This window comes from Lissotriton vulgaris, unplaced genomic scaffold, assembly GCF_964263255.1.
Source record: "Lissotriton vulgaris unplaced genomic scaffold, aLisVul1.2 SCAFFOLD_4589, whole genome shotgun sequence".
Lineage (NCBI taxonomy): Eukaryota > Metazoa > Chordata > Amphibia > Caudata > Salamandridae > Lissotriton > Lissotriton vulgaris.
Window position 1 is genome coordinate 2,139 of NW_028244207.1, and position 16,224 is coordinate 18,362.

General features: G+C 48.2%; 1 protein-coding gene across 2 annotated transcripts; it reads left to right on the top strand.

The window, feature by feature from the left end:
• Positions 1-3,725: 3,725 nt before the first annotated feature.
• LOC147668126 (uncharacterized) lies at positions 3,726-7,438 on the top strand. 2 transcript variants are annotated; one of them, XR_015304152.1, is made up of 3 exons: positions 3,726-3,832; positions 4,587-4,712; positions 6,508-7,438. XR_015304152.1 is itself a non-coding variant. In XM_086948765.1 (2 exons), the coding sequence occupies exons 1-2, from the start codon at positions 4,574-4,576 to the stop codon at positions 6,903-6,905; spliced, it is 537 nt and encodes a 178-aa protein (XP_086804891.1). In that variant the 5' UTR covers positions 4,550-4,573; the 3' UTR covers positions 6,906-7,438. The 2 variants fall into 2 exon arrangements, 1 of the variants encoding a protein (XP_086804891.1); XM_086948765.1 differs by lacking the exon at positions 3,726-3,832 and having other exon boundaries at positions 4,550-4,712.
• The last annotated feature ends 8,786 nt before the right edge of the window (positions 7,439-16,224 follow it).

A 16,224-nucleotide genomic window follows, 5' to 3' on the forward strand; every position in this document is an offset into this window, starting at 1 on the left:
GCTCCGGTCCCCTCGTTTCACGGCTCCTCGGACAGTCAGGGATACTTCCCCTAGGGACGCCGGCCGGCGTGTTTAGCTGCGTGGAGTCTAAGCAGCATCCTCTACTTCCGTGTTTTTTGTAGGCTATTCGCCTCATTGTGTGCTGTTTGGGCGCTTTCAGTCGCGCTGAGAACAGAGTAGGCATGGGCGAATTTTGCGGATCTCGCGTTCGCGAATTTTGCGGATTTGCGGATTCGCAATCCGCAAAATCCGCGAATTCCCGCGAATTTGCGGATTTTTTTTTTTTTTTGTGTTCGCCCGTGTTTCTGCCAGTTCGCGAGGGTTTTTACAATTTCGCAATTTGCGAACTTACCTGTCGGGTCGCAAGTTTTGCGAACTTGTTGTTTCTACATGTCCAGCCTGTTTGGGACACTCTTCTTCATCACTGCCACTCTCTGACTACTCATGCCACCCTCTGGCCCACCCATGCCACCCTCTGTTTCATCACCACACCCTCTGGTTGTCCAGTGTACATTATTTTCGGCAAAGCAAAGCACACCTTCCCTGCCTCAAGTGACCTGAATTAATTTGGGGCTGATTAATGTGTCACAGAATATTTTTTTAGCTGGCACCTGCTTCCTTAGTGCGCCCTGATTAGTGATCTTTTGCACTTGCTAAGTGCTTTCATTGTTGCAAAATTAGTTACAACACCTGCCCTGCCCCAACTGACAATAATGAATTAGGGGCTAATTAATGTGTCACTGAAAGAATTTAAAGTTCCAGCCTGGCACCTGCTTGTCTGCTCCTTTAGCTGTAAATCAGGACCTTTGTGGCATACAGTTAAGGTCAGAGCAGGGTCACACAATAGTTGCAAGCAGGCAACCGAATTCTGGAGGGCCCCCTCAGGAAGCAATACAAAGAATCGTTACAAATCATGAGGTTGACCTTTTGCACCTGCTCATTGCTTTTGCTTTTGCTGAAATCGTTTTGCGGTTTTTTTCGCGCTATTCGCGGGGCGCGGCGTCGTGCGAAACCGACCGCGGAAGCCGCCAATTCGTGCGAATGAGCATTTTATTTTTTTGCGGCTTGTTGTTTCGCGAGTTTTTTTGCAGTATTCGCGAGCCGCTTGCAGCGCAACACGCGAATTTACCCCAAGGTCGAGTACGGGCGCGGCCATTTTGTTTGCGTGACGTATTTCCGTTTCCGCCCGCTAAGTATAATCTCGCGCAGTAAGCGCATTGCGAGTAGAGGTTCGCACGAGATCGCGCGGGAAATCTAGAGGTTCGCACGAGATCGCGAGGAAAATCTCGCGCGAACTGACTTTCGCGCTCGGAAACGGGCGCCGGCCATCTTGTTTTTCATTCATTTCCTGTGTCTGGGCATGGTGTTTAATCCTCTTGATATCTTTCCCATCCTTTGCTTGTTTTCAGTTTTTTTTTTACGATTTTGCTTCTTATCTATCCCTCTCTTTTCCTAGCTGTATATTTTTGTCTTTTCTGCTATTTTTCTTTACTTTTAAACTACTTTTGTAAACTCTTTTCTTTTCTTCTTCCCTATCCTATTCTTTCTTAATTTTCTACTTCTTCCTACCTTACCTGCCCAGACCATGGTCAAGCCAGGCGCCGTGAAGCTGCCCAGGCACTTGAGGGCCGCAGCGGCGGCGGGGAGTAGTGCTGGACCCAGTGGCAGGACAGCAGGCGTGAGATCGAGGGGGGAGCAGGTGACGCGCCGGGAGATATTCAGCCCGGAGGAAGTGGGCGCGCTGGTCTACTTCGTCCAGCGCCGCCTGCCCAGGACCATCGCGGGAGGCGGCAGGATCGCGGCCGGCGGCTATAACATGCGGGAGCGCCGGAAGCGGTGGGAGAAGGTGTGCTGGGCCATATCCCACCTCTACGGGGTCCAGCGCACCTACAGCCAGGTCACCCATCGCTGGACGGACCTCCTGGACCGCGAGCGCGACCTGCTGGACCAGCTCGGCTTGGAGATCCCCGGGCTTGGTGAGTAGTAGTAGCCATTGGCATTTAATCACTCACTACTATGATGTTTTCTCCTGCTCTGTGTTGTTGTATTGCAAATATTTGTTTTTTACATGGAGCAAGCCAATAATGCCGCTGATGACGATTACATTGTAGTTAAATTATATTTCAAAATCTTCTGTGCATTTCAGGTGCACTGCTCTCCTTCTCAGTGGGGTTGCTACTATGCTTATTTGTTTTCTATTTCGTGGTCTCATTGGCCTGAGTAACTATTATGTATGAGTGTACTTAACAGAACTGCGTAATGCTAGACACTAGGGGGCAGATTACATTTACAAGCCCCTTGCGCCACGTTTACGTTGCCTTGCGTGACGCAACAGCGGCGTAAACGTGCCGCATCCCTGCAAGTCATTTACAGCATGACGCATCTAGGGAGATGCGTCACGTTATAAAGCCATGGGCCTGCACCACAATGGGTGCGTTCCTAGTACGCAGGGTGGGCGGTCCAGCGGCTGTGCGCCTCGCAAAATTGCCTGCGTGAAATCTACAAGATTTAACGCAGGCACTTCTGCGACGCTGCTACGTCAATTCAATTCCTTATGTCTGCTCGAAGCAGGCGAAAGGACTGACACAGCATGTAAAGTATTGGGTGGCCCTGAGCATTACTGGAGTTGCATTGCGTTGGCGACGTGACTCCAGCGATGCGCCGCTCTTACGTGACGAGATGCGTCACGCAAGTGCCTACCCTTGCGCCAGGGCGCGCCGCATTGTAAATGAGGCACATCTGCCGTGTCGCAAGGGTAGTTTTGCGTGACGCATTTGATCTGGCGCATCTCTGGAGATGCGCCAGAACGCGTAAGTAAGTATGCCCCTAAGGGGCAGAATTGCAATTACCGTCGCATCCCTGCAAAGTAGCAGGGATGCGCCATTAATTGTGCGGCCCGCTACCACCACCAAACATGGTGCGCCGTATTTGCAATGCGGCTCCCCATGGGCCCAAAACGTCACCGAAGCTTTACTGCTGGAGTTGCGTCGCAACGATGGCGCAGCTCCATCAATGCTCTGGGGTACCCTATCTCCCCAATGCTGGGTCAAGCCGTACGTCTGCTTCAAGCAGGTGCAGGGTTTGTGTGACGCATCATTGTCCTAAAGGTGACTGATTGATATTTTGTAGATTTCCCTCAGCCACTATTAGGATGTGTTCCAGCGCAGGAATGCCCTCCCTTGCGCCGGAACGCCCCCTGATGGCGCAGGGCTTTATAACGGGATGCATCTCCCAAATGCGTCACGTTGTTATAATATTATACGCCGCACCATGGCGCCCTTTTTTGTTTAGCTGCTGCGTCACAAAAGTCACGCAAGAACGGCGCAAAAGAGCCGCAAGGGCTTAAATCTGCCCCTTCCTTTGTAACCCTGACAATAAGAAAAATAGTGGCGGTGGATTGATAGTTTGACTATTTAAATGACTGGTAATGTAGCAGGCAACTGTTAGTGTTGTCACTGATCTGACTGAAATCACAATGGAGTTTGTCTGTCACTTTGCGTCTTGCCTGCGGACTGCTGCCTGCCAGTCCTAGGTGAACGTTTCAGTACTTTGTTTAGTGAGTTACGTGACTTTCGAAGTCACAGGTCCGCAAATAAATAAAAAGTAACCATAATCAATATAATTTCGCGGAAATATTTTGTTATTGTTCTTTTGAAATGTTTGATTTGGTTGACATTGACAAGCAACAATCATCCATGTTTTCTGTTCTTTCTTTCATGTTGTACGTCAGCTCCCCCCAGGGGCGAGAGGAGGACACAGGAGCAGCAGGCGGCGGATGCTGTTCATCAACAGGGCCAGGATCGGGCAGGCGAGGGCTCCTCTGCTGGCCCCAGTAAGTTTTCATTTTAGACTAGTACCTATTTTTCCTAGCGTTCCTCATTTGAATTTTTTCAAAATTGTCTTTGCTCTTCTTGTAGACTGTATCTAAATTCTTATCCTGCCTCTACTATGACTCCCTGTGGTATTACTAGATTATTCTTATTAGTCTGTCTGTGTAGCTAACTAAGATTGCACGGTTGGCGAAACTCCCATGATTCTAGTCAGCAATAGCTCTATCAACTTAGTGCAGTCCTCTGGGATTGTCCATAATGTCTTTTGAAGTGTTCTATCTGGACTCATGCTTGCAAAAATTGCAAAACCTTTCGTTCAGTCACTCTAGTCTGGAGGACCAAAAAACACAGATTGTATTTAAATTTAAAAGCTTTATTAAAAGTAAACACATTTATTAAAATGAAGTCATAATAAAACTAAACGTTTAACTGATAATGGAAAAGTGGTTAGTGCTGACGATTAATTGAAGACATTTCTTGTGGTCGAGCCGAGCTCTCACCTGGTTTCAACTTGATCTTGTTGTTAGAAGTCCATCTTCTGTCTGTGTGGAGAAAAATGGTGCGTGTTAAAAAATCAGCCTTCATCAGTTGTGCCAAAAAGTGCAGCAAGACAACCTTCCCTGGAAAAAGGGACATTTTTTTTAACTTTAACGTAGACAGTCACAAATTACATTGTTTTCACATGTCTTCATTCCTAGACCAAATACTAGTGACTAGTGAGTGCTTTATTCTAAGATTCTTAAATGTACTTTGTAGGTGGAACATCTGGTGGCGGGGCCAGTGTGGTGGTGGTGCTCGACACGGAGGCGGAGGGCAATTCAACATCAGGGGAGGAGGCGGCGGCGCCGGATGTGAGAGTTGAGACGGTGGTGGCGGCCAGAGGTAAGCTCTTATATATTCCTTACTTATTGAGATTGAAGACTAGCTGGGAAGGCAAGAATATGAGATGCATGGCTGGGTGAATGATGAAGCAATGATGGGTGGAAGGACAACAGCCTGGGTGGGTGACACAGAAACTGTATGTGTCCATATACCTGGATCATGCTACTATCTGACTCTTAGATAGCATATGTGTATCTAGAGCAGGGGTACTCCTAGTACGGCCCGCGGGCCGGTGGTGGCCCGGCAAGCCTTCGTTGGCGGTGCGCTGACCTTGCAGACAATCACTGCTCCCCCGGCCCCCACAGAGCAGAGGCTTTTTTGTATTTCACCTGTTAGCGCCCCTGCATCTCCACTCTGACAATCACTGCTCCCCCGGCCCCCACAGAGCAGAGTGGAGATGCAAGGCCACAAAGAGGTGAAATAGAACTAAGCCTCTGCTCTGTGGGGCCGGGCAAGCAGTGATTGTCAGGGTGGAGAAGCAGGGGCGCTAAAACAAACAAAGCCTCAATAATATGTTAATGGTCTTTTAAAGACCTGTTAAGTACTTTGGTGTTGTTGTCTGTGTGTGCGCGTTGAGGAAGCGGTCTCAACCCGGGCTGAAGGCTGACACAGATAGACACACACACAGTGAGATGACAGAGGGAGAGGGAGGGCAGGAGGGAGAGAGAGATGGAGGGAGGGCAGGAGGGACAGCAGGAGGGAGAGAGATGTATGTAAATGCTGGGTCTGGTGGCTCAGTGGATGAGGGCATCTGCTGCAGGGACCTGTGTGCAACCTCATGGTCACAAGTTATCGTTTTGCTTTAGCCCCGCCCCCTCTGACTCCGCCCCCACCAGTGCGGCCCTCGGCCCCAAACTACACTGTAAATGTAGCCCCTGAGAGAAAGTTTGTGAGTACCCATGATCTAGAGAGAGTAGACGGTCAGTGGATGAACTAAGTGTAACTTTGAAGAGCATGTAACACTAACACTGCACCCGCACGTCCGTTCCAGTGTAGGAAAGGCAAGGAAAAGAACTTTTAATTTTGTCCAAATACTACCATAAATAGTAGCAGTAGTTTGTATTGCAAGCACTGCATAGATCCGGTTATTATGGTGGCCACTCCCTACCTCTCTTAATAAGTTTAGTAGTACTCAGTCATTCATGTGTGGGTGTATCACTGCCTGTCACTCAATAAAAAGCAAAGCACCTAAAGTCATCCCATATATAAGCAAAAACATCCCATGTGAAGTGATAGATAATCAGATTATTTATCTTCTTCAATTTTCCATTTCTAGTACTCATTTCCACTGTAGGGTGAAAGTTAAATTAATTAAGCAGTAGCCCTTGAGTTGTAACAGAGTATTCTCAGTGCCACCCGTAATAGAAAAGTAAGAGATTCACCACCTGCATGTACTGGACGGGTACAGTAACGCAACGGCAACGCAAGTCTAGGTCACTCCTCATGGCGTGCGTCTCTTTTTCTCGGGTGCAAGTTTACCGCGCTGGCATTATGCCGGCTTGCAGAAAATAACGTACCAATTTTCCAAAACAAGAGACAAGAAGAAGAATAAGACTGGTGTACTTTCATAGTCGACTCCAATGGAAGTCCACAGTGCTCATAGAATTTGTTCCTTAAACTCCCACTAATGTTAGAGCAAGGATGAAGAAGTGTGAGGTTAGATAGATACTGGCCTCAATAGTTATGTAATGCGCTTGCAAGTTGCTAGTTGTACTGCAGCACACATTTCTGCTGAATGATTGAGTTAATCTTAAAGAGCATTGGTTACAGACTATGTCTTTCTTTCTTCATATAGGTTCTCCTTCCAAACGAACAAGGAGGAAGGAGCTGGCTAGAGCGGCCCGGCAACGGAGAATCGAGGCCACTGTTGCGGAATATCGGCGGCTGGTGGCCCTGGAGGACGTGGAAAGTGTGCGGTCGACAACAACGACAACGTCGTCCTCCGTGGCCTCACCGGCTGCCACCGTGACCCAGCACAGTGGTCCACCGAGACTGAGCCGGGCTGCCAAAGGCAAACGCCACCGCCGAGCAGCAAGGCCAACAGCTGCTTCTCACAGGCCTTGCACCTGCAAGGCAGTGAAGGCACGCCTGCGCCGCACCACCCTGATGGTGTCCCGCCTTCAGCAGGAGCTCGCCTTGCTCCGCGAGGAGCATGATGCCCTGGCCCAAAAAGTGAACAGCATCCACCCATAGTGTCCCTTGCCCCTTTTTTAGAGACTTTTGGGGGGTGGGAATTGGGAGTTGGGTTTTTGGGGACTTTTGAAGGACAATCGTTGGGGTTAGGGAGGGTCTTGCGGGAGATTATTTTGTTAGGGATATAAATATACTTTTTCAAACTTTATCTGAGCATACCTGTTTTTTACTGCTTGCCTGGTGGGTGGGGGTTTAACGTTGACTGTTTTCCTGAAAGTTTAGTTCCATTTTCTTCCTTTAAGTGTAAATGCCCAAATGTTTTCAACACTAAGTGCCTCTCACAGACTAAGTGAAGTGAATCCAAGAGTCCTAGGACTTTAGTAGTACTACCTTCAGGCTCTCGTCTCTCGTACTAATACTCCATTATACCCCCAAACCACCAAACGCTTATCTTACCTGTAATTTGTGTTTGAAAGTAGGGCTAGGCCCAGGGCTGGCTCCACGGGAAACACCGAATAACGTTGGCAATCTTGGTCGGATAAAATTTCCTCATAGCGGTGGTAGTAGTGGTGTGACACAGTGGCAGTTGCATGCCTATGAAAAAAAAGAAAATGAAATCTGGTTTGTCCTCCTGAGCAATTCAACGGTACAACTGAGAATATAGCAGGTGACAGAAGTACAGTAGAGCAGTGCCACATTGTAGCCTAACAAATGGTAAAGTATAACTACTAATTCGGTTGAAGTTCTTTCACATTAGCAATGGTTCTTTGTCAAGCAGAGTAAGAATATATCATCGACAACTGTGGAAAGAAAGAATGCGACAGTACAGGGCCTGTGTGGAATTATTGATAACTATATTCAACATAAGGTCTCTGTAGCCAGATACCCGAGAGCCTTGCTGGTCACTATAAATCCATTCACAACAACACTCAATGGGGTTGGTCTGGAAGGTGTCACGTTTACTCCCCGTGATCCAGTCGATGCAAATATGGTTCCACCTCCAAATGTCACCAACACCCAGAAGTGTAAACACAGGGTGTTCGAGGCATTAGGCGAGGGAGAAAAATAACAAACTAAAATAAAAAATGTGGGATGGGTAAAGGTAGGGTCAGCAGGGAAAGGATACCTGTAAGAGAAGACAAGACAGGCATCAGTGAAGTGATGTCCTAACATACAAGGGTACTCTCATATAGTCTCACTAAATAGTCTGCAAGTCTCCCGCCTACTCATGGGAAATGTAGTTTCATAGTACGGTAGGCGCTTAGGGGCTGCGTAACCTGACAGAAGGTATAGTAGATAGAAAAGGAGAAATTGCTTTTTTTCTAGGTGTCCCCTCACTCACCAGGGTTGCCCCTTGGTGACATGCTTCATCATTGGGGCCATCCCAGTCCTCTACGGCCTGGGGCGTGCTGCGACTTGCGAATTACGTAGGAGCACTTACAAATGACTATGTGTGGTGCAGATAGTGGAGTGGACTAAGTGATGTGTTAAGGGATCAATGTAGAAGCCGAGAGAGAGCAAAGAAATGCAGTCACAGTCAGAGAAAAAGGCAAGGGATACTGTATCTATGTGGTTGTAGTGGTCCTGTTGGAAGTGGTAAGTAAGTTGCCCGCAGAAAAAAAATCCTCCTATTAGCGGCACTCCTCCATTGCAGCCGACGCTTCGTCCACCGATGTTGGTCACCAGAAGACACCCTGTCCACTGCCTGCCTGATGCTGAATTGTGGCTCGCTACTGTGAAGCCTGACTCCATCCTTTTTTCCCCATTGCAGAGACTGAAACCCGGCCTGTAATTATTCAACGAAAAACAGGAAGTGATATAATATTACAACACCACTGATAAATAAATATAAGGTATGTAGGCTGTGGAGTGCAAAAAGTCACAATTTGTTTTTCCTAGTAGACAGACAGTACAATGTTTTTGAAAGTGCGTACTCTGAGTCACCTTTTGAAGGATAAGTAAGTATGGGCAAATTAATGTAGCGGATCTTGCCCCTCAAGCTAGGTGTACTGTAAACTGTGTTTTAGAACAAAAATAGATCTTCCTAGCAGTGCTCCCACCCAAAAAACGAGGCCTAGCAGAAAACTGGAGACAAAACTTACTTTGAAAGTAAAAGTAGGCCGAAGTACCCTAATTACCCATTACCCCCCGTGGATTGTATTCAAACCACTTGCAAGCAACCAAGCAAAAGTAGCCATAGCCAGCATCGCTCCAAGACTCGAAATCCCCCCCACTCAAACACATGCAATAGAAATACTGCTAACCCTAACGAACCCTAAGTTAAGAATAGTGGCAAAGGCTTTCTTTAACTATGCCAAATCCCCCCTTTCCCACCATGGATTTTCTTCAAATGACTTGCAACCAAAATTACACATTCTCACGAGTGCTCTAAGACCCCAGAACTCAGTTTGAAAAATCTAGAACACCCCGATACACATGCAATCCTGCTGCTAGGGCTAACCCTAACGAACCCTAAGTTACAAAAAGTGCCAAAACTAAAGGCTTTTCCGCGCGGATTTTGTCCCAACCACTTCTACCCGGTATTAGACCTTCCCAGGAATGCCCCAAGACCCGGCAACCCACCCGCCAAGAAGCATAACACCCCCAAACAGGCCAAAAGCAAAATCTCATACTTGCAATATTTCTGGGCCTTCGGTCCAAACGCGCTGCGTAGCTAGGCCATAAGTCGGGGTTGGCACGACGGATTTCCTGAAAAGCAAATGCAATCAAGATTAGAGTGTCCCAGCAGTGCTCCCAGACCACGAAACTCACCCGCAAACACCAGCAAGCCCCCCAAACAGGCCCCCGAAAACGCTACATAGAGCAAAATGTCTGAAATAGCCCAAAAAAAATCGGCCTGGATTTTGTCCCAACCACTTCTACCCGGTATTAGACCTTCCCAGGAATGCCCCAAGACCCGGCAACCCACCCGCCAAGAAGCATAACACCCCCAAACAGGCCAAAAGCAAAATCTCATACTTGCAATATTTCTGGGCCTTCGGTCCAAACGCGCTGCGTAGCTAGGCCATAAGTCGGGGTTGGCACGACGGATTTCCTGAAAAGCAAATGCAATCAAGATTAGAGTGTCCCAGCAGTGCTCCCAGACCACGAAACTCACCCGCAAACACCAGCAAGCCCCCCAAACAGGCCCCCGAAAACGCTACATAGAGCAAAATGTCTGAAATAGCCCAAAAAAAATCGGCCTGGATTTTGTCCCAACCACTTCTACCCGGTATTAGACCTTCCCAGGAATGCCCCAAGACCCGGCAACCCACCCGCCAAGAAGCATAACACCCCCAAACAGGCCAAAAGCAAAATCTCATACTTGCAATATTTCTGGGCCTTCGGTCCAAACGCGCTGCGTAGCTAGGCCATAAGTCGGGGTTGGCACGACGGATTTCCTGAAAAGCAAATGCAATCAAGATTAGAGTGTCCCAGCAATGCTCTCAGACCATGAAACTCACCCACAAACAGACGGAACCCCCCCTAAGAGCACCTCAAAGGCAAGCAAGTCATCAAAAACACAAAAAAAATTCCGCCTGGGATTTGGTCCAAAACACTTTTATCCGGTATTAGAGCTTCCCAGCAATGGCCCCAGAGCCGTCAACCCAGGAGAAAACGAGTAGAAGACCCCCAAACAGCCAAAGAGCAAAAGTACAAAAATGGGGACTTAGTCACTTTTTCACAAATTTCCCAAATCACTCCGCGCGCGCTCTGCAGCTAGGCCCTAAGTCCCCTCAGCCACCATGGATTTGCTTCAAACCTCTTGCAAAGTAAAGTATATATAGCCAGCAGTGCTCCCACACCACGAAACTCACCCGCAAACACCAGGAAGCCCCCCAAACAGGCCCCCGAAAACGCTACATAGAGCAAAATGTCAGAAATAGCCCAAAAAAAAATCGGCCTGGATTTTGTCCCAACCACTTCTACCCGGTATTAGACCTTCCCAGGAATGCCCCAAGACCCGGCAACCCACCCGCCAAGAAGCATAACACCCCCAAACAGGCCAAAAGCAAAATCTCATACTTGCAATATTTCTGGGCCTTCGGTCCAAACGCGCTGCGTAGCTAGGCCATAAGTCGGGGTTGGCACGACGGATTTCCTGAAAAGCAAATGCAATCAAGATTAGAGTGTCCCAGCAGTGCTCCCAGACCACGAAACTCACCCGCAAACACCAGCAAGCCCCCCAAACAGGCCCCCGAAAACGCTACATAGAGCAAAATGTCTGAAATAGCCCAAAAAAAATCGGCCTGGATTTTGTCCCAACCACTTCTACCCGGTATTAGACCTTCCCAGGAATGCCCCAAGACCCGGCAACCCACCCGCCAAGAAGCATAACACCCCCAAACAGGCCAAAAGCAAAATCTCATACTTGCAATATTTCTGGGCCTTCGGTCCAAACGCGCTGCGTAGCTAGGCCATAAGTCGGGGTTGGCACGACGGATTTCCTGAAAAGCAAATGCAATCAAGATTAGAGTGTCCCAGCAGTGCTCCCAGACCACGAAACTCACCCGCAAACACCAGCAAGCCCCCCAAACAGGCCCCCGAAAACGCTACATAGAGCAAAATGTCTGAAATAGCCCAAAAAAAATCGGCCTGGATTTTGTCCCAACCACTTCTACCCGGTATTAGACCTTCCCAGGAATGCCCCAAGACCCGGCAACCCACCCGCCAAGAAGCATAACACCCCCAAACAGGCCAAAAGCAAAATCTCATACTTGCAATATTTCTGGGCCTTCGGTCCAAACGCGCTGCGTAGCTAGGCCATAAGTCGGGGTTGGCACGACGGATTTCCTGAAAAGCAAATGCAATCAAGATTAGAGTGTCCCAGCAATGCTCTCAGACCATGAAACTCACCCACAAACAGACGGAACCCCCCCTAAGAGCACCTCAAAGGCAAGCAAGTCATCAAAAACACAAAAAAATTTCCGCCTCGGATTTGGCACAAACCACTTTTAGTGCTTCCCAGCAATGGCCCCAGACCCGTCAACTCACCTGCAAAGAGGTAGAACAACACCCCCACAAGTGCTGAGTCTTTCTTCATTGGGCGTAAACCAGCCCTCTGCTTTGATGGAAATAGGAGTCTGGAGGAGGAGGATAGAGGAGCATGTTCTTCTGAACTTGTGAACCTGAGGAATGCAGACTGCGGCACCTTCAAATAAATTAGCAAACAAGTGAAGACAGTTCTGCTGATGGGCTTGTCTTTGTGATAATCTGATTAAAGTTTGAATTATATTAACTGTGCACAACAAAGAAAGACAGACACACAGGAATAAAAGTGAATAAGGATGAAAAAGAAAGTTATTGATTCGTTGTCTCATTTTCAGGGCTCGAAGTCGGAATCACGGTCCAGGAATAAGAATAAGGCTTCGTCATCATACTCTGCGAATTCAGCCCGGGTGAGGTCAGTGCCACCTGACAGAGTAGAAATTCCCTCATCTATGGTGCTGGCCACCTCCTCTTCATCCGGCACGCTCTCTCGTACTCTTATATCTGGTGGTATGAGGTGCTGATTCATCTTGATCATTGTTAACCTCTCCACATTTTTGGGCGAGAGGCGGCTCCGTTTGGGAGTTACAATCCCACCAGCCGCACTGAAAACCCGTTCAGAAGACACACTTGCGAGTGGGCAAGACAAGTAGTTTAAAGCCAGGTTGGTGAGCTGTGGCCACAATTCTTTTTTCCCATGCCAATACGCCAATGGGTCAGAATTAACATAGACCTCTGTGGAGTCATTCAGATAGTCCTTCACCATCGACTCAAGGTCCTCCTCCAAGGTTCCTCCACTTTGCGTAGCTCTTGCTGTGCCTCTGGCCTTTTGAGAACCAAACCCACGCAGAGCTAGCCAATCCTCTTCAGCCTCCAATGTTTCTGCTGTCTTTCGTGCAGATGATGCGGTTGCCGGTGTCTTTAACGGCTGAGAGGTCACTTGTGCCACAGCCACAGGTGCAGAAGTGGATTGTTTTGACTGGGGATGGCCTGCTGATGTACTGCCATTTCCTTCAATTTCCAGCCGTTCTGTTTCAAACTTCTTGGCTGACAAGGCTAGCCAACGTTTGTACTTTGTAACATCTTCATCAGCAAAAGAAAAGAATGCTCTGCCTGCCAGCGCCTTTTTGTAGCGTGGATCCAGAATAGTAGCACAAATGTAATGCTGTTCTGAGTGGATCTTTTGAAGACGTTCATCACCTTGTAGGAGCTCTAATAATTGCTCAGCCAGAAGCAAAGAAGAGCCTTTCTTTTTGTCATCTTTTCGAAACACAGAACACACCTCCTTCAGTTGGTCCTCCAGCATGTACAACAATGGGATAGCTTTTCCCAAATTAGAGTCCTCCTTGCTGACTGCACGCGTGAAGACCTCAAAAGGACGAAGCATGCGTGTTAGGCTTTCAACTATGTTCCATTGCGGCCCACCCATCCTCAGCTCCTCTATACCCTCTTTCAAGAAATATTGATCGAGTTGCGTATACTGCTCATACAGACGCTCAAGCATGTAGAAGGTTGAGTTCCAACGTGTTACCACCTCCTGGATGAGTGCTTTCACTGGCATTTGACATTGATATAGCATGCTCCTCAGCTGCTTGCGGGCCTTAAAAGAATGCCTGAAATGCTTGCAAATTTTTCGGCAGTTCTCCAATACACTGGACGCTGCACTGAGTTTATTACCCAAGAATTTTTGGACAACCAGGTTTATACAGTGCGCCAAACACGGCACTCTGAAATAGTAACCGTCCCTCATGGCCTTAACTATATTGGAGCCATTGTCCGTGGAAACATAACCAACCTTGCGTTTTAGTGGGGACAGACAGTTAAGGACCTTTGTGTTAAAGACATCCAAAATGTTTTCTGCTGTGTGACGTTTATCCAAACCAAACATGGCTAGTGTTGCATGTTTCCGAGCACCTTTAAAAACAATGTTAGTGTCAACACCTGAGTTTAGCTTTGCTTTAGCCCCTGAAAAAGAGACCCAGTGTGCAGTGATGCACATGTAATCAGCGCCTGCGCCACTGCTCCACATGTCTGTTGTCAGATGTATAGTGTGAACAGCACTCTTCTGCAAAGCTGCCCCAATCGCCTTCAGAACATCTTCATGTAGTGCTGGAACCGCAACTCGGGCAAAATAGAACCGGCTAGGAACCTTCCATTTAGGGCAGAGCGCTGCCACTAATTCTAGAAAACCAACCCCTTCGACAAAAGAAAAAGGGAGAAGGTCCAGAGCTAGCATTTTAGCCAGCTTAGTGTTATACAGACGGGTCATTGGGTGGTTGCGTTCATATTGCGCTTCTGTAAACAACATCTTTTTAATGTTGCCCTGGACCAATGATTTACGGGATGATGATCTCTTCGACCCAGTTACGCTCGCTGATGAACTTTTCCGCATTGATGTCTCACTCTCTCCCACACTCTTAGTGTGGCTCCCATGGGGTGTGCTGCTGACATGGGAACTGGGTGTAAGTGAAGTGTTTGGATCGTCTTCTTCTACCTCCTCGTCATCAGCAGATGACAAATCAACGTTTTCATTACGTGCAATTCCGGCTTTCTTGACCGCCTCTAGGTGCGGAAACCATTCGACAGGGTGCCTTCTCTCAAGATGACCTCTCTGGCCTCCGGTACCATAGTTAGAACCAAGCTTACCACGACTATATCGAAGCTTACAAAGGCTACAAATGGCTACGTTTTCCTTTTTTGGGCAAACACTAAAGAAGTCCCAAACTGGAGACTTGAAATGTCTTCGGGGGCCGCCGCCGGAGGAGGCGTCGATACTGGTGGTGGTGGTCCTGCTGCTAATGACAGATGAAGTGGAGGATGTGGATTGCCGAACTTCAGTACGTTTTGCACTTTCACCACCACGAATTGAGGTCGAGGACGAGGTGGGTACCTTCTTGCGAGGAAGAAATATGGAAGCGGTAGGTTTTGGTGTACTACTTAACTCCAAATCTAATGATTCCATTTCCATTGCCTCCTCGCCGACATCATCATCACGCTCAGCAGCTTCTCGGGATAGGGTCAAAATGTCTCTTTGCTGCATGCCCGGTGGGGCTGCAGTGACCTTTGTGATGACTGGCTCGTCGTCATCGTGAGAGGCTTCATCACCAGCAGTATCTGTCACTTCTTGTTGAGCCTCATCACACTCCATAGGTTTGAGTTTTTGGACGACCTTCCTTTTACGCTTAGGTACCGGTGGCAGATCATGGTGTGCCTCTGCCTCACTGTCAGACCGCAGTTGTCGTGGTTCCCAAGACAGATCACTTGCACCAGAACGAGGTGGGCTTGAAGAAGATGTAGACACCCCCCTTGATCTTTTCCTTGCTAGGGATGTGGAAGACAATGAATGATCATCAGGAGGAGTGGCTTCCAATGATACCTCAGCTTCATTGTCGATTTCCAAATGTGCCCCTACTTCGGGAGGAACAACTATTGTGGGCACTTGTGAACGTCCATGCACCTTTGCTTGCGCATCTCCTTTTGCTGCCTCTCCTTCCACATGTACTTGGGCGTGTACTTGCACATGGTGTTGTTGTTGCGGCTGTGGTTGTTCAACACTTGTCAGATGAGTTACAACAACCTGTGTTGATTCAGGGACATTGCTGCTACTTTCTTGCGATGAGCCAACATCACTGGTCGATGGTGATTGGAGAAGTACACTGACTGCCTCTGAAGCACTCAAGGGCTTTGACTTAAGTTGGCGTGGTGGTGGAGGCACTGAACCCAATGGAGCAGGGGTGCTGCTCTCAGGTTGGTCCCCAGCAGATCCTGCTGCTGCAGGCGTACTTTTTCTTTTGCTCCCAAAAAAAGTGGCGGGTGACACACCAGCCTCCTTGGTAACTTGCTTCTTCTGCTCCTTACTAGCAACTTTCTTGCTAGAGGAGCTACGGAGACCTTTCTTTGGGGCCATCTTCTTCAGAGCAGGTCAGACAGCAGGCCGCAGTTGCACGAATTGTAGAGTTGTCTGAGGCCAGACGTGACGTCGCGTGACGTTATGCTGCACACACACACCGCTGCAGGACTTCTTCCTGGCACTGGTGGTTCTCTTGAGTCTTGTGCACCTAAAAAAAATGGAAGACAGAGGAACATCAGTTCAGTTATAGAGCACAAAAAAATCGAAAAACACTGCAAAATCAGCACAATCCCAATCCATCCATGCCCTCCATAATGTTTAAATTCAAGACAACCCACAGAAAGACTAGGCCCATGCAAGACTCACTACCCCTGGCATAAATAAAGGTTGAAAAGTAGGCAAAATGGTTGGAGGCCTAACAACAAAGCCTGCATTCAAAATGGCCACTTGCCTGCCAGCACATGGCCAGTGCCTGTAGCTGCACTCAAAATGGCCACCAGCCACATGGCATGTCCCTCCCCATGAACACCCCCAAAAATC

Coding starts and splice junctions, on each gene's coding strand:
- LOC147668126 (XM_086948765.1), top strand. CDS start 4,574: ATGTACTTTGTAGGTGGAACATCTGGTGGCGGGGCCAGTGTGGTGGTG. Junction 4,713..6,507: donor GACGGTGGTGGCGGCCAGAG/GTAAGCTCTTAT, acceptor TTCTTCATATAG/GTTCTCCTTCCAAACGAACA.